The sequence below is a fragment of the Typopeltis vanoorti genome, chromosome 5, assembly GCF_054136105.1.
Source record: "Typopeltis vanoorti isolate ZY-2024b chromosome 5, IOZ_Tvanoo_1.0, whole genome shotgun sequence".
NCBI lineage: Eukaryota > Metazoa > Arthropoda > Arachnida > Uropygi > Thelyphonidae > Typopeltis > Typopeltis vanoorti.
Genome location: NC_143553.1, coordinates 6,250,757 through 6,276,503, shown reverse-complemented (window position 1 = coordinate 6,276,503; position 25,747 = coordinate 6,250,757). Strand labels below are relative to the sequence as shown.

Here is a 25,747-nt window from a genome sequence, read left to right as displayed (position 1 = left end):
TGATTTTGATTTGCATTTTGGTGTAGTTTTTGTTTATTTTATAGCATAGTGCAGGGGTTCTCAACCTGGTTGTGGTCCCAGGCACATTCCAGATTGGGAAGAGAGTGGCGAGCACGAATATTTTTTTTTTGTAAAAATTTATACTTGCTTATCATATCAAATAATAACAATTAGCAGATTAATTAACTATGAAAGTAGGATAAATACGCATGTAACGTTTATTATACAACTAAATTAAACCATCGCACAATGAGCAAAAACATTTTTCTTTGCTCTGGATAAAACAATAGTCTTCTTCTTCCCAATCATTGTTGAGTTTATAGTTTTGTTGTTTTTTTATTTGGATTACTCATTTTGGGGTAGAATTTTTAAACACGAGAAATCAATGTATGGTCAAAGCGTGCCGACAACACCAGTGAAGTGATGACACATCCCTCAAGTGCATGGTTGCCAATAGACTAAATAAATAATACATAAATACATATGCACAAAATTGGCACTGGTAGCACTCGCACTCAAAGAGAGGAATTACAAAAGTTTTGTAATATAACGAATGTTAACATTTTTTTACAATTTAAATAAATATTATTACTAGGAGAAGGCTTATGTTTTCTGGTTTTAATTTTATTTTTTCATTATTTAATAATTGACAAGTGAGCACATGCAAATAGCTTTGTGGGTACAAATGTGCTCATCAGCATAGGGTTGAGAACTGCTGGTATAGTGTAATTGAGTGATTGTAGAGATTTGTGTGTTTGAAAGGGATTTTTATTTTTACCATTTTTGTATCTTACAGTGACAAAATGGCAATACAAATGAGACTGGTGAATTGGGGAGTGTGAAAATCAAATGTAATTAATGGAATGGACTTTTCGAGGATGGTACATTGTTTCTGAATGCGAAATGTATATGTGGTGGAATGTGAAGATTTTGTTTGTGAAGAGACTGAACATGAGATAAGAGAGGGTATGAATAATCTGTTGGATTAAGAGTTATTGGTGAATACGAAACAGTCTGATGATGGAATGAAAGAGTGCACAATTTCAGGAACAAATGACCATATGAATCATGGAACGGAAGCAATTGCAGGAGTGAAGGATTGTATAAATCCTTTGGCCAGCCTGGCTGGCCGAGTGGTTAGCATATCCGCTCCCCAGCTAAAAGGCTGTGGGTTCGAATCCCACTGTGGGCATGGATGTTTGTGATTATCTGTGGAAATACTAATGGTGGTGGTCGGCGATAGATGCCGTTGGTGTAGTTGCGGTCAGTTGGTGGATTGTGAGTGGTGGAGAAAAAGTTGTAGAGTGGATTCCCTCTCTCAATGAGTCTTTGGACTCCCTGGAGGTGACAAATAATAGTAATAATAATAAATCATTGAATTTATTTATTCAATGCAAGCGGAACTACAGAAGCGAAAGAAAGTGTAGCTGAAGAAACAAAAACGAGTGATACTGTGGGAGCAAAGGAATGTCGAAATAAAAAAATGAAAGAAATGAACGATAGACTGACAGATGTGCAATTGCCAGGATGCAAGACATGAAAAATGAGTTGATCAGAATGAGAAGTGAAATGAAACACACATATAGTGAGATGAGAAGTTTGGTGGATAAGAATGGTGAATACAAAAGGGTAGAACAGAAGAGAAAAAGAGGTGACAAATGACTGAAGAATAGCGGTGTATGGAGGTTCCATTATTAGAGGTGTGGTAAATGAGAGATTCCATAAGGTGTGTTTTCCAGAATTAGCATGGTAATTGATAAGAGAAGCAAGCGAGCTGGTGGTGATTGCTGGGACAAATGCCTTGTTTGGACACAGAGAGCATATAAGAATGGATGTCAGCAGATCGTTGAGGAGAGTGAAAGTATGGTTGGAAAGGTGGGTCAGTATGTTGATCAATGTAATGATAGTGGTGAGTTGAAACAAAGCAGGGATCATGAATGGTGTGTTGGCAGAACTGTGTGAGGAGAAGGAAGTGGAGTTAGCGAATGTGTGGGATGCATTTGAAGGAAAGATGGAAATATACAAAAGGGAGAGGTTTGCATTTGAATGGATTTGGTGTGAGAATCAAAAAGACTAATTGTTGCAAGGAGGAATGAGAGATGTGTGCAAGAGAGCAAGAAAAGTAATAGGTGAAGCAAGAGATCAGGAGAGCAGAACTGGTGAGAACTGAAGTTATTGTCAGCATGGACAGGGAAAGATGGTATAAGGAGAGTGGATGTTGAAAGTTCACACTTTCCTTATACAGTTTTCAGAGATGGCCTCTTTTTGACCTTCAGAATGTCAATATTTAATGACATATCAATGTCATTAAATATCTTTTGGTTAGTTCCCACATAGCACTTTTCTCTTCTTCTACTTTCTTAACACCTCATTCCATACTGTAGCTCCAAACTGTCTCCTAAGCTTTTCATAAACACCAGCCTTGTAATTCTGCATATACCATTTCCTCACAGAAGTCTTCATATGTCTAATCACGACCCAGGTGATCACTTCATGATCACTCTCACCAACTGGAGGGAAGTGGTGATCAGGAGGAGTGATGTGATACAATCACATCATCTGATGAAATGATCATATCTAGATCTGAAACTCTCAGTCTTCATCTGCCCTCCTTCACATACTGGCTGAAATAGTTAAAAATCTCAAACAAAAACTCAAAAAATCTATTTTCCTTATTCCTAAATGCATCTCTTCATTCCAATCTATACTTTCATGAATAAAATCACCCTACCCTTGTTCACTAACCCAAGTTGTTTATACATTTCTTCATCACTGCCCTCTACATATTCCCTGGCCTATAACAGCATCTGACTAAACATCTCCTCCACCTCACACCATAATGACTCAAAACCATTGCCGCTATTTACATCTCTCTCATCTCTGCTTTGTGTGAACATAATATTATTATTATCAAGAGAAATCTCCAGGGAGTCAAATACTCATTGAGGGATGCCACATACTACACACACACCAGCTATCATACTTATTCTTGAATTCATTCACACTGCTTGTATTCACAACATCCAATGGCAATCCATTCCAATCATGCATCACCCTCTGAGATCAAAATCTTACCCTCACCCCTTCTTAGCGGCCTTTGTTCTCAGCTTCCAAGGATGCCCTCTCATCCTTTCCCCACCCTCCATAAATTGAAAAATTCCATCAATTGAAATCCTGATTTCAGATATCATTTTGCCTCTATACAAGGCCTTGATAAGATCTCACTTGGACTATTGTGTGCAGGTCTGGTCTTGTAGTTTCCATTATGATTCAGATACACTGGAGAGAGTACAAAGGAGAGCATTAAAAATTATATCAGGATTATAGAATACTGATTATGAAGACAGATTGAGAATTTGTAGACTGCAGACACTAGCAAACAGAAGAAAGAGGGGTGATATGATTGAGATTTACAAACTTCTGAAATGGCCAGAAGTTTGTAAGTCTCAATCATATCAAAATATATGTTTTTTACTTATCTTTAACCCTTTCTGACCTGAATTTTTTTTTTACAAGTGAAAAAAAATTTTCTTTTTATTTATTTTGTCTTTAGGTCTAAAAAAAGCAAGGATATCAAGTATTTTTATGAAAAATACATTTTCATTTTTCAGAAAATGAAAATGTATTTTTTTTTCAATGATTCATGGAAATTTCATTTTCAGTGAATCATTGAAAATGAAATGATTCATTTTCAATGAATCATTTCAGAATTGGAATCATTCGCCACGTAATATGGGGTATGAAGGCCAAGAAAGTTAGTGATTCCAATTGGAATTACTAGGGCAGAAAGGGTTAAAGCATTTATGAAATAAAATATTCTAATATTGGTACATACTATACTACTATACATTATTAATATAAAAATTTAGAAAAAATGGCAATCAAAACCAATATTGTCTCAGGAGCCGCACAGAGTAGCTTTGGGAGCTGCAGTTTGCCCACCCCTGATCTATTACAATGTTTTAAGAATTATTGGTATTATTCCTTTGTCTGTATATATATTACCTATACCCCAGGTTAATGTTTTCTGTTTGTTATTTTCAGTTAATAGTACACTGCTGATATACACACTTTGAAAGAATCATCTGTTTATTATTATTATTTATTATAAACATATTTATTATTATTTTATTTTATTTTTTGGTAATTAATGTCACGTTTCCATTTTTGGGCAATTGATTGATTCTGAAATCATATTTTGTTGATTATTCAGATCAATTAATTCATTTTAATGTTTTATTTGAAAGCCTTTCCCTATTAATTTTACAGAGGAGGTACTGAAATAGTTTCACAAGCAAGCAAAGATCGTTGTCACTACTATTTATCTGCTTTGAAACGGCATCTAACTGACTGTCTTACGGATATACGTCATAGCCTAGCTGCTCCAAGAACAGTTGGTCAAGATGGGAACACTACTTTGTCAGATCTGCTTATGAATATGGAAACGTCTGTAGTTGATCAGATTAAAGCTGTGCTTACCAACCTTCAAGTAAGTATTAAGTTTTTGTTTTTATTTCAATCTTGGCAATGTTTAATGTGTTAACATAGTGCTTGATCAGCTGAGGTATAATACATGTATCATTCATAAAACCTGCTAGTGATCAAACATGGTGCTTTTTAAGTCACATCCACGTTATGTCTCTATAAGTCGGATAGTGGGCTCTCACCTCAAAATAATGTCTGTTACCCAAAGAATTTCTATAGCATGGCAGGATTTAAACCACATTTTTCAGCTGGAGAGCAGAAACATTCTCCACTCAACTATTGAAGTCTGTAAAGTATATGTAAAAGTACGAGGCGGGGGGCTGGAAAGTTCTGATAAACATCTAGAACAAAAATATTTAAGCAACTGATATAATCACAAGAAAGAACATATGAGGATATAAGAACATACGTTACCTTCTTAATTCTGCTACTAGTATGTTTTTTATTGTGGTTATATCAGTTGCTTTAATATCATTTTTATTCTGTGTGTTTATCAGAACTTTCCAGCCTCCCTCATATATGCATAAAGAAATGTATGCAAAGTATATACTTCCCACACACTTCTTCTTTCCTCTTCTTTTTTTTTTTTTTCTTATTTGCACATGGCATTGATGTTCTGTAAATCTAGCAACCTTTTATGTGTTGATCAGATGTGTACACACACACACACACACATAAATAAATACAATGTATAACATATTTTTATGATCAGAGCTTCATAACTTATTCCAGTGCATTTAAAACTTTCTTTTCATGACCATAAAACATAATGACTTAACTCAGTTTGCATAAAAAAGAGATACATTCAGTCACTATCAAGCATAGATATATATTCATACAGTTAGAACAGGCTCGATGAAGCAGTCCTTCACCATTACTGGGCAAGGGCAGGTGTGGTGGGGAAATCTCCAATAAAAGGTGGTTGTGATTTATTTAAGAATGTCAGACACATCAGAAATAAGGAAGACAAAATTATTTCACTGATTGAGTTTATTTACCCAAAAATTGTTGGAATGAGTAAAACATGGTTGGATGAGGGTGATATCCTGATGTGAATAGAAATGGAAGGGTATAGTTTTTTTTTTTTTTTTGTGAGGATAGAAAGGATAAGAATAGCCTTATGTCCATACACATAAGGTAGATATGCAAGAGGGAAATAGTGGCAATGGTTTTGAGGAAGTGTGGTGTGAGGTGGAGGTTGACTGGAAGAGATATTTAATTAATTGCATGTTACCTGTAGGCCAGGGAAATAGAAAGGTGGTTATAAAGAAATGTATTAACAACTTGGGTTAGTGAACAAGAGAAGGGTGATCATTATGGGTGATTTTAAATATGACAGTATAGACTGGAATGAAGAGATAGTTAGGCAGTAGGTAAAGCAGAACACATGAGAATCTAGAGTTTTAGATAGAGAATGTGGTTTTGAGTGGATCATTTCTTAATTGATCCAGAAAAAACAACACAAGGTCCTAATATTTTGCTACACAGTGAACCTGAAATAACAAGCAGATCAAATAAACTTGATCTACAAATGAATTCATTATAGAAAAGGGCAGAAGGAGGACAGGAGAACAGTACAAAATTGCAAATAAATCTAACCACCTATGGGTCTTAAAGGAAACACTAAACTGGTAGAATAATGGGTTACCGCATATTTTCATGACATGTCATATCCAGAACTTAAAGAATAGAACTAGCAATTAAAATTAGCAAAATTAACTCTACAAATCAACTCTGCATAGTTACTGCTAATTGCCCACACAGAAAATGTCATCTGAAATTTCACAGCCTCATAATAATTTCCTAAGAAATTGCAAGTGTTACATTTTTCTGAGCAAACATCCTAATTATAACTATTATTTGTTTTCTTGAAATTTTAGCTGCTGTGTTGTGGTATTTATGAACATATAATGGTCTAACAAACATTAATATCACACTATCTGATATATCCCACCTTTAAAATGATTTATGTTAAACATGAAGAATGTACATTTGGCTTGATGAAAATCATTTAAATTATATAATACATTTTAAACTTTATTTGAAACATAACATGAATTTCTACATTGTACTATGATATGAAATTCTTTAATTTCTTTATAGTTATAACACATATTAATATTGATGTTTGAGATTTAGAAGCATAAATGCTTGAATAACTCGAAAAGAAATCAAACTGAATGTGAGAATCAGAGAAATATTTCTGCTGAATATTCCTGATAAGATATGTATACACATACTTGAAGATCCTAATAAAAATAGTTTGAAACTGGAGGAACAAAAAATCTGAATTTATTCAGAAAGGTACGATCAAAACCAGATTTTTACTTCAGAAATCTCGACAAATTACTTCAGAAATCAATGGAATATACCAGCGATTTGTGTTTTAAGTTTTTCTGATGTTGAAAAAATATATCATTTGGGTGCAAGGAAAAAGGTGTTGGTGTAAATGGAATATTATACAAGGTAATATATAGCCTGTAATTAAGTTATAAATCATCAATTACGAGGATGGTCTGAAAAGTTTTTTATTATTATTATTATGTGACAGCTCCAGGGAGCCCAAAGGCTCATCGACGGAGGACACCTACTCTCTATCTCTACCACACAATCCACCAACTACAACTAACTGCAACTACACCAACGCCATCTACCACCACAACTAGTATTCCCACAGACAATCATAAATATCCATGCACATGGCGGGATTTGAATTCACAGCCTTTTGGCTGGAGAGCGGATACACTAACCATTCAGCCAACCAAGCCGAGAACCAAGTTCTCAGCCTAACAATGAAGAAACGAATTTATAATTTCAAAATTATTTTTATTTTTCAACATAATCTCCATTGATACTCCTGCCATTATCCTGTCCCTGTAGTAGTTCTCAGTAAGATCTGCAAAATACCCCTCTACAGCTGCAATCACATCTTGATTCAAAGAAAAACACTGACCAGCGAGGAAGATTTTTAGTTTTATGAAGAGATAGAAGTCAGAGGGAGCCAAATCTGGGGAATAGAGTGAATATTCCAACAATTCATAGTGCAGATCCCTTAATTTTCCCATTGCCAAAACATGTTTGTGGGCAGGTGCATTGTCCTGATGAAAGATAATTTTTTTCTTCTGCAAACCAGTTGTTTTCTTGTGAATTTTTCATCTAGTCTGGTTAAAAGATTGGAATAATATTCCCTAGTTATTGTTTTACCCTTTTCAAGATAATAAATAAACAAAATGCCTTTAGCATCCCAACGATGTCATGACCTTTTCTGCTGATGGAACCGGCTTTGTCTTCTTTGGTGCTGAACAACCGGCTTCTGTCCACTGTTTTGACTGCTGTTTGGATTCTGGTGTGTAATGGTGAATCCAAGTCTCATCCATAGTAATAAATAGACGCAGAAAATCAGTTTTATTCTTGTTAAAACTCTCCAAGCAGTGTTCAGAGATTTTCATGTGAGTGCGTTTTTGATCTGCTGTGAGCAAGTGTAGCACCCATCTTGCACAAAGCTTTTTCATATGTAATTCTTCATGCAAAATATATCCTACACGTTCTTTTGAAATGCCTATAGTCTCAGCAATTTCATGCACATGGACTACCGGTCATCCAATACCATATTGTGCATTTAATGATTTCTGGTGGTGTTACACTTTTTGGACGTCCTTCACGTGAATCATTTTCAAGACTGGTACAGCCACATTTAAACTTTGCAGTCCATTTCTTAATTGTCAAAAATGAAGGAGAAGAGTACACATAAACTTTTATGAACTTCGAATGAATTTCTTTTGGCGTTAAACTTATTTTACAAAAAAATTTATAACTATGATACTCAATTTTATACATTTCAAGGGATACAGACAACACTTTTGCTTCAGACAGCTGTATAAAGCAAACTACTTGATAGAATGACTTTCAATTTCACATGGATGCTTATGACAGATGTACCAACCTTAGAAAAAAAAAATCTTCCCAATAGTGTTGCCATCTATGTTTGAGGCCAAGAACTTTTCAGACCACTCTTGTAGAATTGTGGGATGCACAGGAAGATTGTTTATTGTGAAATCAGATGTGAAGCAATAGTGCACTGTATCTCCACTCTTATTAATCATCAGTATGGATTGCATTATGAAAGAAAGTGGTTAAAATTGTGATTCAAATTGGTAATTTTTATGCAGATTTTTTGGAATGTCAATCTCTGCCTATTAAAGGTTATAAATTGATGGTACATTAGTATTATTACTGTGGGTAAACTGAAGGATAATCTGAAAACCATGCTCTAAAGACCAAACATTGAACTTTTTCAAGCCACTTGAGGTCTTGGATAATCAGGTTCTCACAATTCTGGGCAATGAAATCATCTACTACCTAAAAAGCTTATTAGCTTTTTTGCATCTATTGTTTCCTCCCTATAACAATTAACACCATTGGTGGATATTTAAAGAGATGTCATTGCAAATTAAAATTTAAATGCAGTCATATTTCACTCTTGTTAATTCTTGTAGCAATCAAAATAATAATTGTTGTAGCAGGAGGTTTCTTATAGTTCATTTTTTTTAGAATAGCATTGGTGTTCTGATGTTGGTCAGGACTTTTTGGTAGTTCTTGTAGTTAGTGATGAATTCACTAAAGTGGTATTATTTTGTTGAGAGTTATACGTAAATTAATTGTTCGTCTTGGGTTTCATAATGTTGAAGAGCATTGTAAAATTTTATTAAGACAGATAGATATATACAAGGTGTGACAATTTAATTCTCGGAATATATTTTTTATCGTCATAGGCATTTATTCAATCGGACATTACTTTTGCTATGAAAACTCATTTTCGTGACCCTTTCTGTCGAGAATATGTTCGTGAAGGCGTGATCGTAGAATTTTTGAAGCATATTAATACAGTATCATTAGTAAGTAGTACTGTTTCAAGTGTTCATGATTTTCTTTATTTAAGATGATTTTTTTATTCCATTGTTTTCAGAAAACTGATATATTCTGAAATATAGCTTTGTGAGTTAAGTTTATTAAACTGCTACTGAAGTGTGAGAAGTTTTATTGCTAATATGATCTTTTCTGAAGTATGTGATGGATAAATAATACAGTTTGTAAATAAATGTTTATTAATAGTTTAGTAAACAGAAATCATTCAGAATAAATGGACTGTACCTCAATCAGTGTGGGTGTAATTATTGAAGAAAAAACAGTAGTGAAGAGTTTGTTTTGTTAATTACTGGCAAAAACCATGTAAAAAGTTAAACACTTTAATAATTAATTCCTTGTTTCATGGAGCACTATTGTGTACTTCTTCAGATTGGGATAGAACACAAATAAAAAGCAGTCTTTACAAAGAGATTTTCTGAATTAACAACTGTCATTTTTTTTTTTTTTTTTTTTTTTTTTTAATCTTGATTTATTTTTTTATCATATCTTGAAACAATGACATTCATTGCTACAAGATATCACATAACTTTTTTCATAGACTAATTCATTAATATGTAGATCTTTTATGTAAGCTGAACAGAGCTGATTTAAGATTAGAGTTTTTATTATTGTGTCAGACATTGAATATGTCATAAAAATTAAGTTCTAGTCTTAAATCATCTCTAGACAGCTTACATAAAGGATCTACTTATTAATTAATTAGGCTATGAGACAAGCTATGTGATGAGACAGTAAACAACTTGAGACAGTGAACCTCATGCCTGACATCTCATTCCTGCATTCAACATCTTTATTGAATGAATTTGAAAAATTACATAAATTAACACTTTGAGTCCTATTGATGTAAATATATGTCGATATGTATACAGGTATCCCTTGCTTATTGCAGGATTTGATTAACGCACCAAAATTAATTGCGACAATTCCTTTATATACGTGGCAAGAGTTTTAATTAACGTGCCTTTAAATTTACCAAAATTCCACCAAATATGATGTCATATTTGGTGGAATTTTATAGCTACAACCAGTGGTGAGCTATAAGTGGCTCACGCAAGCCCTTTGTTAAATTTTTCTCAAATTTGTTCTTGTTTGCTTTTTTATTTTTTAAAAAAAAAATTTTTTTTTTTTCAAACATATTAAGCGACAAACTCATATGGTAATCTAAAATTAGTTTATTCAGCAGTGTATAGATTATTTGGAATTATTGTTTCAACTCTTCTATAACGAATGCACCCAAGTTTGAAAATAAAATGAGCGCATGCTCATTTTATTTTCAAACCATACCAATTTTACTACTGGTTTACCATACCAATCGTATGGTAAAACCAGTAGCCCATCAAATGCTTTATAAAAATTTATAATAGATTTCATTCTTAAATTGTTCATATTTGGTCTAATGTATTAAAACTAAGAACTTTTATTGTTAAAAGACCATAAGATTTAATGATTACAAATACAAAGCACCAACAAGTTTCACTAGCCATCTAGCATTTTCAAGGCTGTACTGGTGTGAAAACAAATGCATCAAGTTACATGAAAACATACACTTTAGTAACTGCTAGGCCGTTACATTTGATAATTTGTGCATGCATTTGAATTTCAGTCAGAATCTGGTACATGACCACATGTTGTGTAGTTTTTCGCATATTGTAGTTCTGTTGAGCTGAGAGAATTGATGAGATATTTCCATGTCTTTAAGAATAGCACCTTGATTTCTATTTAAATTATTGCCTGTGCGTAGCACCACTGCTGCTTCTTTGAAAGTTCTGTGTCTGTAGTCATTCTGTATGTAAGGCATAGAACTGTTTTTCCAATCTAAAATGTGATTTTATATTGAGAAATGATGAGCTAAACCAGATGTGATGATTCTATTGTGATTGACATCTCCCACATGTTCCTTCTGTCTAATTTCAAAACTTATAGAGGTCTGTCCAATGTAAGAAAGGCCACGTGTGCATGGAATTTCGTATACTCCAGGAAATTTGAAGAAAGGTACCTCATCTTTGGGTGATCTTAAGACTTGTCCGATCATGGTATTTGGTTTAAAAACTACTCTGATGAGCTTTTAACATTCTCGCCAATTCTGTGGATATTGAATTAATATATGTAATGACAGCTGTGGACACATATTGGGACTCCGTTCTATGTTGTTGGAGGTTGTCTTTAAAAAGCAATTTGTTTAAAATGTTAGAAGTGTATCCATTCAGAGATAGAGTGTTAGGTATTTGTGACAGTTCTCTCTGTACATCTACTTCTTTCGAAATAGATCTTAAGACTATTATGGAACATATGAATGATGCTGTGTTTTTGTGAACTATGATGGTTAGACGAATAATGTAGATATCTACCTGTATCTGTGGGTTTCTTGTAAATGGACAGTTGGATATTGTTATCTTCTCTCCTCACCAGTATATCAAGAAAGGGTAGTTCTTTGTTCTTCTCCAGTTCCATAGTGAATTTGATCTTATTATGTAGTGAGTTGATTTTATTAAGAAACACAAGAAGGTTTTCCATGGTATCCTTCCAGATGATGAACACGTCATCGACATATCTCCACCAAATCGACGGTTTAGGTGAAATGTTGGAAAAAATACCCTTTTCCAGTTTTTCCATAAATAGGTCTGCACATGGTGGTGACAGGGGGGCTACCCATGGCTAGACCTTCCGATTGTTTGTATACTATGTTATTTCCTTTGATGAAATTTGATTTCAGGCAATGATGAAACAACTGGGTGATGTCCTGAGGGGAGAGATCTTTTATAATGTTGACCACCTCTATGACCGGTACATTAGTGAATAAGGACACTACATCTAGACTAACCATAATGTCTGTTTGTGATATTTTGATACTCTTGATTTTTTCCACAAATTGTTGAGAGTTTTTAATGTAGGTCTCTGTTTGTCTAATTTTTCCTTTCATTATATTTGCCAGATGCTTTGCTAGTAAGTACGTAGGTGAGGATCTTCCATCACCTATTGGATGAAGTGGTACGTTTTCTTTATGAATCTTCGGTGCCCCATAAAGGCGTGGATTTAAGTTGTATTTTTAGTTCATCTGACCAACCGGTCATATTGCGGATAAGAACGTTAGTCTCCAGATGATTACTCATGATGGGATTTTTATTTAAGACTTGTTAAGTGGAACTGTCCACTAGTAACAAGTTAATCTTATTAAAATAATCTTTCGAGTTGAGAATGACTGTTGAATTTCCTTTGTCCGCTTTGGTTATTATAATGTCTTTGTTGTTATGTAAATTGTGGATTGCTTTCTTATCATATGGAGTAGTAGGTGTTGGTGGTTTTGCTGAGGCAAGAATAATCGTACTATTGAATCTGATAGTATTTTCTGTAGCCTCTGGAAGATGATAAAGACTTTTTTCTATCCTACATATGACCATTTTAGGAATAAAATTCAGGATGATAGCAAAACCCTTTTTAAGGATTTCTGATTCATGATTAGAAAGCCTGTAATCTGATAAGTTGAAAATCACTTTGTTGTTAGGGAGACTGTGGTGCGACTGAAATTTATTCTTATACAGTACCTCAAATTTTTTAATTTGTGTGATTTTACTTGCTCTGAAAGTTTTTTCGTAGCTACGATGTAATAAGTGGTCTATGCTATTCCAAGTCATGTAGTCTAAACTGTTAGATATTTCATCAAACTGTTCTCTGCACTTCGCGTCAATAATGTTAAGCTCATACCTGGTATGTTGTATCCTTTCTTTGATTAACACTAACGAAGTCTTGTAGTATATTCTTTTGGCTGTTGCAGATTGGATATGTCCTTTTATGTCAAACACGAATTATCAAATGCAACGGCCTAGCAGTTACTAAAGTGTATGTTTTCATGTAACTTGATGCATTTGTTTTCACACCAGTACAGCCTTGAAAATGCTAGACAGTGGCTAGTGAAACTTGTTGGCTCTTTGTATTTGTAATCATTAAATCTTATGGTCTTTTAACAATAAAAGTTCTTAGATTTCATTCTTATTATATTTTGATAGTTAAAAAATGTTTTTCTTATGTAAGATAAATTAACACAGTTGATTGTGTGCAAATATTTCATGTTTAGATCATGAAATATTTGTTTAAAAATGATAGCTTTTAGAGGTTGATTGTCCTCGTACTTTTTGATTGGAATTTGAACACAAGCTGTATTAATAAAAGTTTTTGTGTGAAATACGTTTTTTTTTTTTTTCCCTCGACGATGCAAGCCCTTTGTTAAAATTCCTATAGCTCACCACTGGCTACAACCCATGGACATCATTGACTTACAAAGCCTATTTTCTTAAAAAGACATTCTCAAAGGCAGTAGAAACAAAAATGGGAGAAAACGCGATTACGCTCCAAGAATTTTAGAAACATTTTAACATTAAAGAAGCAATTGAAAACATTCATGATTCATGGGAGCAAGTGTCTTCTACCCGCATGAGAACTGTTTGAAAAAAACCTTTTGCAGAATACGCTAATGACTGAGGTGGTTTCCAAAATACTGCGAACACCGTGGTTGAAGAAATCGTTGCAATTGGTGAAGACCTTGGTTTTGATGGTGTTGATGCAGAAGATCTTAAAGAATTATTGGATTCAAATTCAAAAGATTTTAGTGACAATGATCTTCTTGAAATTGAACAACAATGTGCATATGAAGACAACGAACAAATGGAATGTAAAGTTGAGGTTCCAAAGGAAATAACAGTCAAAGAACTGAATGGAATATTTCGTAGTTTAGAATCGCTTAAGCAGATGGATATGGATCCAGATGTTAATCGAAGAATGCTTGTTTGCCGAGGTCTAGAGAGTCATTTTGCTTGTTACTGTAGAATTTATGCTGATAAGAAAAAAAAAAAACTGTTGAAACGACTCTTTATAACTTTTTTTGATAAAAAAAAAAATTGTAGTGACTAATGTAGGTTGAAGCATTTATTAAACATTTACTTTGCATTCATTTTTTATCTTTCCTAAAAGAGTACCATATAAAATGAATTATTAATAAAGTAATGGATCATGGACGAATTGTAATTTTTACCATTGATTATTATATTTGATTAACTCGATTTTGATATACGCGGTAACATCGAGGGATTAATTAATCGCATTAATGAAGAGATACCTGTATATACTTACAGGTGTAGGACTCAAAGTGTTAAAGATGCCAAGAAATTATGTTCTTAGTTTCATCCAAATGTAATTGCATGTGAAGTCACTTCATGACTGGGCTACTTGTATATAAATAAGGTTGAAACCAGTCTGGGAAGTGGCCCTTCCCATAATGCATAGCATTATACATGTCTGTAAGGATATGTGCATTGCATTATGGGATACTAAGGCAATTGATGTGAGGGGTCATCAGCCTCTGTATACAAGTAGCTCAGTCATGAAGTGACTTCATGTGCAAATTTTTACTTACTTTTTTACAATTTTTTACTTGGATGAAACCAAGAATATAATTTCTTGGCATCTTTAATTTATAGTATAACCAATTGAAAAAACTTTCAACGTTTAAAAAATGAGAGTTATTAATTCAGAAATCTCAGAAACCACTTTTTGTGTTCTTTCCCACTATCAAGAAGTACACAGTAATACTGTATGAAACTAGTCATTAATTATTAAAATGCTTCACTTTTTTTCTTTTTTTTTTTTTACGTGGTCTTTGACAGTGATTAGCAAAACATGGATACAGTGAGTCATGGAAATTTTAACTCATTTCAGCCAGGAAAAATAGCTTTATAACTTTATAATTTGGTAACAGGATTAATTATGATTCTTATAGATTTCCAGAAGGTGGCTCTATGATAGTTGTCATTAAGAATTATCAGTATTTTAGTGCTGGTTTACTAATTGAGAAAAATCCTTTATACCTTTATGCTTTTCATGAGATTGTTTCCAGTGGTAAAATTCCTGTAAGTTGTAAAGATGTTTTGTGCCATTGCCTTAGATTCCACAAAAATTAATGTAAATTTTAAAGACAATTCATGCCACCTAAAGATGACTACCTTATTTACTGGCAGTTCATTGTAAAAACAGTTTATCAAGAAAGCAGATATGTTTGACAGGCTCTGTTTTGTAATTCACTGAAACACTTTTCTTGCAAACTATTTCAATGTTTTATAATTACCATTATCTAAGATGCAGAGAACATGATTAGGCATTTAAGGATTTTGATAATTATTTTGTTTTGTTTTAAAAACTTTTTTCTATAATGTGTATATACTACTTCATAGAGTGACTGGTGATTTATACTTTCCTACAAGTCATATTTTAGCTTATACCAATCATCATCATTGTTATGGAACAGTATTTAATCAGCTTAGCTGGAAAATACTTTTTCCATATTATTATATAATAATAATAATAATAATATAATTATTATTTATTGTAACTTTTTATATTTGGTCACTTAACACTAAGTAAAAAAGCGATCAACAAACAATGACTAAGACTCCATGCTCTTGATGTTATGCGTCATTTTCAATTTTAATTAATTTAACTGTGTTACTCCATTCTTCCTTTTTTACCAGTAAATGTTAGTGTACCTATTTTCTTGTCCTGAAGAAGCCAGACAGAATTAGCTGGCGAAACTTATCGACAACTGTATATTTATGATTAACTATGGTCTACTAATAAATCCAAAAGGAAAATACCATAATTATTATTTATTTAATATAATATTATGGATTACTTTTGATTTTTTTTCTTGCAAAAATCCCAATATCCTAATAACTATGAACCAATAATGCTTACCAATTTTAGTCATTTTTATTTTGTTTTATTATTATTATCCTAAAGTCCCATGTAGTCAGACTCATCTAGGAGGTCCCTTTTGTCATACACACATATCTCATCATACTGCACCTTAAACACATTCAAATTCTCTGCAGACACCATCTCAGGCCAATCATTCACAACTCTCCATGCAAAAAAACCTGCTTCTTACTCCCTTGCTCACATCCTCCTTATACAGCTTCCAGAGATGACCTCTTGTTCTTTCCCAATCTCCCACCATTTTATGAAAAACCTCAATGTTAATCCTATAATAATGCCTTACCAACTTGTATGTCACTATCACATCACCCCTCTTCCTTCTATCCACTAGATTGCAAATTGCATTGTCTCAACCGTTCTTCATATTCAGCATTCCAGAGATCAGATCAGAGAAACTATTTTAGTCAATTGCCTCTGTGCCCTCTCCAACATTTCTTCATCCTTTTGAAAACCAGGTGACCAAATCTGTGCACAGTAGTCCATATGTGGCCTAATCAGAGCCCTATACAATGGAACCAGAATTTCCTCACTTCTAGAAGTCTGCAAGTCAGAGGATTCTAGAAGTAGAATCCTCTGCATCACTGCCAGAATTTTTTATGTTGTCCTCTCAATTTTGGCAATATGTCCTCTAAAGTTTAGATCCTTATCCACCATCATCCCAAGATCTTTTATTTTCTCCACTTCCAACAATAAATGCCCACCAAGAGTAAATTCAACATCCCACCTTTGTTTTCTAAATTTTAAAACCTTACATTTTACAATATTGAATTGGTATTCCCACTCCTCTGCTCATTCACACTCAGTCTATTCGAGTCTTTTTGTAAGGCCACGACATCTGCTCTGCTACTCACAGTTCATCCCAACTTTGCATTATCTGCAAAGAACTGTATATCCCCATTCAAATCTTTCTGAATATCATTAATAAAAAGGCTTAACAGCAATGGCCCTCAAACAGACCACTGAGGCACACCACTAGTTACTTTCCTCTTCTGGGATATTACTCCCCTATACACAACTTGCTGATACCTATCAGACAGCCGATTTCCAATCCATTGCACTAGTCTGATATCCAGTCCCATCCACTCTAGTTTGATTATCAACTTATCATGCAGTAATCTATCAAAAGCCTTTGCAAAGTCTTACTGTGTATCCATCTCCCACATGCAGTGCTGCTGTCACCTTATTGTAATAAGTAATCCATGTTGTCCATCAAATATAATACCATTGTTATCAACCCAATTCTCACCAGCCTTTAAAACACTTTTACCACAACTGACACACTGATTGGCCTATAAGTTGATGCTTGAATTCTGTCATCTTCTTTATGAAGTGATGCAATCTTGCATTCCTTTCACTTCTTTGGAACCTGATCCAATGTAAGACTCATATTAAACAAATATGTCAAGGCAGCTACCAACTTCCTGGCACATTCCTTCAAAATATGTGGTGATATATGAACAAGTCCCATAGCCTTATTAATATCAATTTCCCCATATTCCTCTTGCTCACTCATAGTCAGTCTCTCCTCTTCATCCACTACCCTCAGACTCTCCATAATTTCACATTCATAAGGATGAAAGGCTTTTATGCACTGTTCATTAAATATTTCAACTATATCATCTGCAGTAGTGTACCATTTTCTCCAGTCGATGCTATCCTACCATAGGTTTTTTTTTTTTTTTTTTTTCCCATTGGCCAATCGTTGCTCATACTGAACTTTTGCTATCCTTACCAACCGAGTCATCCTCCTTGCTTGTTCTTTGTATTCCTCATCATGGAATTGATTATTACCACTCCTCTTATGTTGCCTCAATAATGCCTTTTTTTCTTATACTGTATACTTAATGTCTTCATTCTTCCATTTCACACCTACCTTATTTAACCTTCTGATCTTTGGAATACATTTCTACGTTACTTCTACACTGATCAATGCTGTTTGGTGATACTGAATATCACCCAAGCAGCATTGATCTTTTCACCCAACTTCTCATTCCATGAGATTTCTCCTGAGCTTCTCATAATCACCAGCTTTGTAGTTCCACATAATATACTTTCCTCACAGAAGTCCTCACATGGTTGGCAACCACCCAGGTAATCACTTTATGATCCCCCCCCCCTCCCCATTACCAACTGGAACTTGTTGTTTACTCTTGTTATGTAAGAGAATTGCAATATTATTTTTTTGCCACAGTTTGATAGCTATTTCAAAGTCTGGCATGTTACTTCAGAGTCATTATAGCATTAACTTAAAAAAATACAGCAGATGACTCATAACATTATTCAGTGTTAGCTTGGTTGACCAAGTGGTCAGCATACTCCCTGTCTGATTAACAAGTTGTGGGTTCAGATCCCATTGCAGGCATCGATGTTTGTGAAATGCCTTTAGATAGGAAATGAATTTCATTCCCTGGTGTTGAGACCTAGGTTCGATTCCCGTCGGTGACGTGAGGAGCTTGAAGGATCTTCCTCAGCCATAGCCAAGTTAGCCAGTCTTGGGCGTGGACAGCAGGTTTTTTTTCCCCAGTTTATTCTGGGGTTTTTCATCCTGCAAAGCAGGCAAACTGGCCTTGAGAACTCAACACTACAGGCCATAGGATACACCGGGGCATAAGGCTGACCACCTTATCCTGTAAACGGAGTGAGGTCCGATGATCAATGGACCCTCGACACCGCAAGGTAAAAGAGGGTATAAGGAAGATGACATGACATGGTGTTGAGACCACCATCCCACTCATATAAATGCCAAAAAAATTTGATGTATAAACATTAAAGTTTTTTAGTTCTTATATGAATGCCAGAAAACTTTCTAAGGCAGTGTTCTCTCGCTATTTGTTTTTTCTCTTAGGAACAAATGTCCCCCCTATTTTGAACTGCATATTCTTTACCCTAACTTCTCACTGATGGTTTAAAGATTCTCATGTCCCTAAGCCATGAAATGAATGCCTCCAATATGCAAACCTATTTGAGTATTTACAAATCAATATAAATTAAATAGGAAGTTAAAATTGTCATTAATAAGTATCCATTAATAAGCTAATTAAAAAACTAATAAACACCCATTATCATTGGATGCATATTATTTTTATAATAATAAAATGTTCATTAAATGTAACTAATTACCAGGGGCAAATATTCCGGGTGTGCTAAGTGTGCTGTGCACACCTGCGAAATAGCAGTATCACCGATATTATATTTTTGCATTCATTCCTGTTAAAGACTCCTTAATTGTTTCCTGGCATCGTGTGATTCCTAAAATTAACCACAATATATTAATGTTTCATGAAAAGGACCCTTTTCCATGTATAAACATTGCATCACATTCGTGTTAATAGCCTGGGTGTGCAGTCACAAATATTGACACCTTTGAGCCTTTTAAACAAACATGCATATGGTGCAGCATGTCAAATTCTTAATGTTCCAGTGGTTTAAAATGATACAGAAGGCAAGGCAGGTGTGTGCTGAGAAAATAGCACCCAGAAGTTATTAGTGGCTATGATTGGTTATTGTGTGAAGCAATCCAATTAGAGGTTGTCATTTGTTATGAATTGCTGTTTTTGTTTTCTGAGTTTCATCTGTTTTGCGTGTGTGAAGTGTTAACTGACCTGTTTATGACATCGATATAGACAAGTTTTTAATATATATTTATAATTTCTATAAATAACTGATAAATTTTTTGTCCATATTTACAATGGGAAACAGTGTTGACAATCTACTGAATGTCTCATTTTCTATCAGAGCTTTCACTGATCGTATGATTATATTTGAATGAGGTTGGAACTTGTGTACAAATAAGTAAATAAAGTGAGTTTTTTCTAGCCTTTCTTTGGTTCAATCTGGAAAAATAATAATTTCCCAAGTGATTACTTTTCTGATTTCTGTGCATATTATAGGGCTATATTTAAAATCTATCAAAATTCAAATTATCCTTCTCTCATTCTAGTATTTGCCAATGATTTATCTAATCTTACCATGAAGCATAAACCCTTTGTGCTTTCTCACATAAATGCTGTGCAGGAAGCATACTATTATTCATTTTACATTTATGCTTTCCATATTTAAAATTATATTAATTGATAAAGTATTCAAGGTTATCTTATAATTAATTGCATTGGACCAATTAAGATGAGCTCTGATGCGCTATGCTCTCTTAAAACTTTCATACATCAATAAAAATGCAATCATAAAGTCAAACAGATATGAATTTTGTATCGCAGATTTGCATAAGCCACACGACAGCACATCCAACCTAAATGGGCATGCAATGCCACTGCTAATTATATGGCTTTCCCAATGTGCTGTTGAAAATTATTACTTTTGAATAATCCAGAGAAGTTATTTTGGAAGGAGTTATTATGAATCTCATGACCATCAAATACCACCACCTTGCTTATTAGAGACCTGAAGTGACTACAGCCATGTTTGGTCACTAGAGTAAGGGTTCTGGTTTCTGTTCCCACATGCAGTGAGAGTAATATCCTCAGAGACATACCAATCTCACTGTAAGAGGCTCGGACCCTCCCCCATTCAAGGGTACAGCAGTAAAACAGTTCTGCAGACCAGCTGTTTGTTAGTACACAGGATCGAACAGGTCCCATGTGCTAACAAATGAACCTAGAGTCTTCCCGATCAGCTAGTGAAAAATCCTACAACTATGTATTTTTCCAATTCATGACTGGAGGGAGACCAAATACTGTGGCTACAGGGAAACAGTGTTGACAATCTCTTCCTTACTTACACGATTTCCACAGGTAATCCTAATTTCTCTATTTGTTATCTATTGAAAAATTTCCTCCATGTCAATCTTATTAGAACCCCATTAATAAATTATAAGTTTCTATCGTTCCCTTTTTTTTTTCCACTCATCAACTAAACTTTGCAACCCACACACCTTCAGCTATCCTCATATGGTACATTCCACAGACCTGTAACCAGCTTGGTTACTTATCTCTGAATCTTCTCCATCATTTCCTGAACCCAAGAAACCCAGGTGGTCAAATCTGTGCACAATAGTCAAGGTTTGACTGAATCATAACCTTATAAAGAGGGATAATTACCTCCCTATCTTATTTGTTAGCTTGTTTTTCAACATCCAATTAATCCTTTGAGCTATTTTACCAACTTTTGCAGTATATACCTTCTGAACTTCAACTTTTGTCCACCACTGCCTCTAAGTCCCTAGTGTCATCAAATTTCCTGCACTCCAGTACCATTAATGTGATGCATAGTATGTAACCTTTTCAAATCAAAGTGCATAACATTACATTTTGTAATATTAAATTCATAATCATTATCTTTCACCCATAATACCAACTTATTTAAATCAACTTATATTTATCACCTTTATCAATTATTCCACCCAGCTTTACATCATCAGCAAACAACGGAATATCCCTCCCTATTTAAATCTTTCTCTATATCATCAGTGTACAAATTGCAATATTCCCTCTGAATTTCAACTTCTGTCCACGGTTACCTCCAAGTCCCTAGTGTCATCGATGTGATACATGATATGTAACATTTTCAACTGGAAGCCCTAATACAAATCCTGAGGCACACCACTAGTCACCCTCCTCATCCTAGATTCCAACAGACAGCCACTACTCTATGGTGTCTGTCTTTCAGCACCCATCCCTGCTACCAGATTTGTATCCATTTCCATTTGTTCCAGATTTTGTAATAGTTTTCCATGCAGTCTTCAGTCAGATGCCTTTCTAAAGTCCAGTAGTAACATGGTGTAGCAATTTCCTTCATCTGATTCTACTATCATCTCTATTATCAAATGTGAGTAAATTACTAGGCAGGATCTATCTTTTAGAGAGCCATGCTACCACCATATAGTATCATATTCCTAGCCACCAAGGATTATGATAAAAACCTAGGATTTTAACTTTAACCAACTTTTTCAATACTTTAACCATCACTCCTGAGATATTAATTGGTCTGTATTCTTTGCTACTTCTGTCTTGGAGCCACCTTTATTGTCATGGAACTACCTCTTTCCATTCCCTTGGAACCTTAGCAGAGCTGAGAGATTAAAGAACTTCATCAGAGGTAATGCCAGTTCTCTTGCACATTCATTTACTACATGCCATTCAGTACCACTGCTGTATTCCTATTGATACTTTTCAATATGCTGAGTACCTCCAGTTCATCTACCTCAATTTCCACACGAGTCTTTCTCGCATCAGCAACTGCAAAATCTCCACCTCGTGGAGATTTTGCAATTTGCTAATTTTTCCACTTTTCCACTTCAGTTGTCCTGCTATCATTAGCAAAGCCCCTCCTCCCATTGTTTTCTCTTTGTCCTCTCTGAAAAATATTGTATCCTGTTCATTCTTGAAACATGCATTCGTATTTTTGTCCATGACAAGTGAAACTTTAGTTGATGAGTAAAAATCAGATGTTTCAGTTTATAATCATCAGTTTTATTTACATGTCAATTCTGTCTCATGTTTTGTGGTGTGAATATTTTTTTTTGTATGTCTACCTTACTTAATGCTTAACATTTGTTAAAATAAATATGATATGATTTTTTTTTTCCTTGCAAAATACCATTATGTGGATCATTGTGTTTCAGTTTTAGAAATGAGTTTTTTGTTTTTATTTAAAAAAAAAAAGATGTTAAATTGCATTACTCACTTTTCGATTGTTAGACTCTTTTTTGATATCAAAAATTTATAATCAGTAACACTTCGATAGAATCTTGGTCATTTTCATCTTGAGCTTGAAATTGCAACAGGTGTTTTTTTTTCCAAGATGCTCATTCCAGTAATATCCAATGCTTAACTACTGGAGATAGGTTGTAATGAAGTGTATGAAACATATCCTGTTCAGATTGATTCAAAATTTATGTTCATTTTGAAGCCTTACAATTGCATTACCCATTGGAACTGAATTATAAATAACTACTTCTTGTCTAATTATATACTGGTTTATATGTTTCCACATAAAGTGTTCAAAATTTATTACTTTATTTTATTTCTTTTGTTGAAACAGTAAAATGAAGTAACAAATTTTGAATAATCTACGTGAAAATCCTTCCTTTTAGGGTTACACGGTGATCAGCATTCATTTTAAAAATTTTATGGAATTTACAACCGTGTTAAAAAAAACTTTTTTTATTATTATCCCGACGTTTCGATCTTCACATCAAGATCGTTATCTGGAGCGTACATAAGTATACAAACAAGCTGAGTTACATCATTAACTGTAAGCTAGAGAAACAATGATTTGATCACATGTTATTCTACTGACGTGATCTCTGGTGGAAAAAAAAAAATATATATATATATATATATATATAAAATATAAAAATAAAATAAAATTAAATAAAAAATAAATTTTTACATCAAGCTAAATTCTATTTTTACAATGACAAGGATAAACATTCTTTTAGATGGTTTTCTTTCAGAAACAATTGGTGTTCTATTTTTAGTATTACAATTCTTATTTTTGATTTACAATATTGGATTCTCTACAGTCCTGTTTATAGTTGTTCTTGGTGAGGAAGGTCGAATATATACCTTCCATATGTTTGGGATTTTTAAACCATCATTGTTGTTCAGATTGGGGTGGTTGCTGATAATCTCACGGGCCTCCTTGAATTTCCATTCATACCATGTTCTAGTGTGATGTAGACAGCTGGTGGTCACTTCAACAAAGGCACAAAAAATATACCACTGCATGGAGAAAGCACTACTGAGAGAGCAGATCCAAGCTACCAGAAAGAACCTAGCCGCTACACAAAACCAGCTACTAAAAGAAAAAACGGAGCTGTCTAGCTACTTAAACGCAGATATCTGGATAATCCTAGAAAGGATTACGGACAACACAGCAAACCACATCCAACAAACGAAGAAAGAAAACCTAATTTCCAAATTTCAAAGACTAAAAGAACGACAAAACCAGCCGCCATATTCAAAGTTTGCCACAGTGAATAAGAACAACCAACCAGAAGCAAGAAACAAAGGAGCCACCAATCATCCACGGGTATCAATAACATAATTAACCTATCTAACCACGCTCTAAACAAACATGAAATCTCTATACTTAACAAAGGTTTAAATTTTGCTATAGCACCAAAAACGATAGACAAACTTGAAGTTATTTGTAATATAGAAAGAGGCCTAAGATTCGTACCTAATAACATAGCAGACAAAATACGTATATAGAAACTGCGAACATTTTAAACCATAACAAAACAATAACAAGCAACATAACTAAACACGAATTAACAGTGATAAAATCACTTAAAACAAATCCGAACATAGTAATAACCAGAGCCGATAAAGGAAATGCCACTGTCATTTTAAACCGTACCACTTATATAGAAAAAATGAATCTGCTGGTCTCTGACAGTAACACATACAAACTAGTTAACTACAACCCAACTAACAGAACAAAAAACAAAACAGAGAAACCTTAAATCAACTACCACATGGCCTGAAGATACAATCAAAAAACTGTTCCCTCATTACACGCGCTTCCCTAGAATTTACGGGCTACCAAAAATTCACAAAGAAATCACCCAAATAAGACCTATCGTTGAAGGAATTGATAGCCCGACGTATCACTTAGCCAAAAAATTAGCGGCAACACTCAAGGAGTTGATAGGTCATTCTCCTTCCTATATCAAAAACACACAACACTTCATGAACATCATCAAAGACATTACATTAGAAAAAGATGATTTATTAGTCAGTTTTGACGTCTCTGCCCTCTTTACAAATGTCCCAATCAATGACACAATCCTTCTCCTACAGAACAAATTCCCTCCAGATATCACGGCGCTTTTTGCACATGTATTGCGGTCGGGTTACTTTGTATGGCAAAACGCCTTCTACTTACAAAAAGAAGGCACAGCCATGGGATCGCCATTATCCCCCCCTATTGCTAACTTTTACATGGAACATTTTGAGCAACTTGCGCTAGATTCCTCCCCTCTAAAACCCGAAGTCTGGCTTAGATACGTTGACGATGTTTTCGTAATCTGGTCCCATGGCTGCTAGACATTAGACACATTCCTTCACATGTTGTTTAAACAAACAACACAAACACATACAGTTCACAATTGAAATTGAAAAACACAACACACTTCCATTTCTAGATACACTTGTCACACGTCTTCCCTCGGGCAATCTTTCCTTCACTGTTTACTGAAAACCGACACATATGGGACAATATATACACATAAGCTCATACCACCACCCAACACAAAAACTAGGTGTCATCAACACGCTAAAAAACAGAGCTCAGACGATTTCTTCCAGTGAACAGGCACTGAAAGACGAGTTTAAAATTATCAGTAATAACCTACAAAAAAAACGGATACAGCCAAAATACTATAAACAAAATTCTCTACAAAATCACAATAAAAAACAAAGACAAACCAGACTACAGTAAAACTATAACCATTCCCTACATTAAAGGAATATCAGACAAAATAAACAGAGTACTACAAAAGTACAACCTCAAAGCCACCTTTAAACCGCCTGCAAAATTAAAAAACTTACTCAACTCATCCAAAGACCCACTCCCTCCACTAGCTCAACCTGGAGTATACCGGATCTATTGT

General features: G+C 34.2%; 1 protein-coding gene across 1 annotated transcript in view; it reads left to right on the top strand.

The window, feature by feature from the left end:
* Positions 1–25,747, top strand: part of Vps51 (vacuolar protein sorting 51) — a 421,027-nt gene that overhangs the window by 253,321 nt on the left and 141,959 nt on the right. The window contains exons 12-13 of the mRNA XM_090392235.1: positions 4,270–4,489; positions 9,258–9,380. Coding sequence (XP_090248361.1) covers positions 4,270–4,489; positions 9,258–9,380 — 343 coding nt within the window. The remainder of the gene's footprint in view (positions 1–4,269; positions 4,490–9,257; positions 9,381–25,747) is intronic.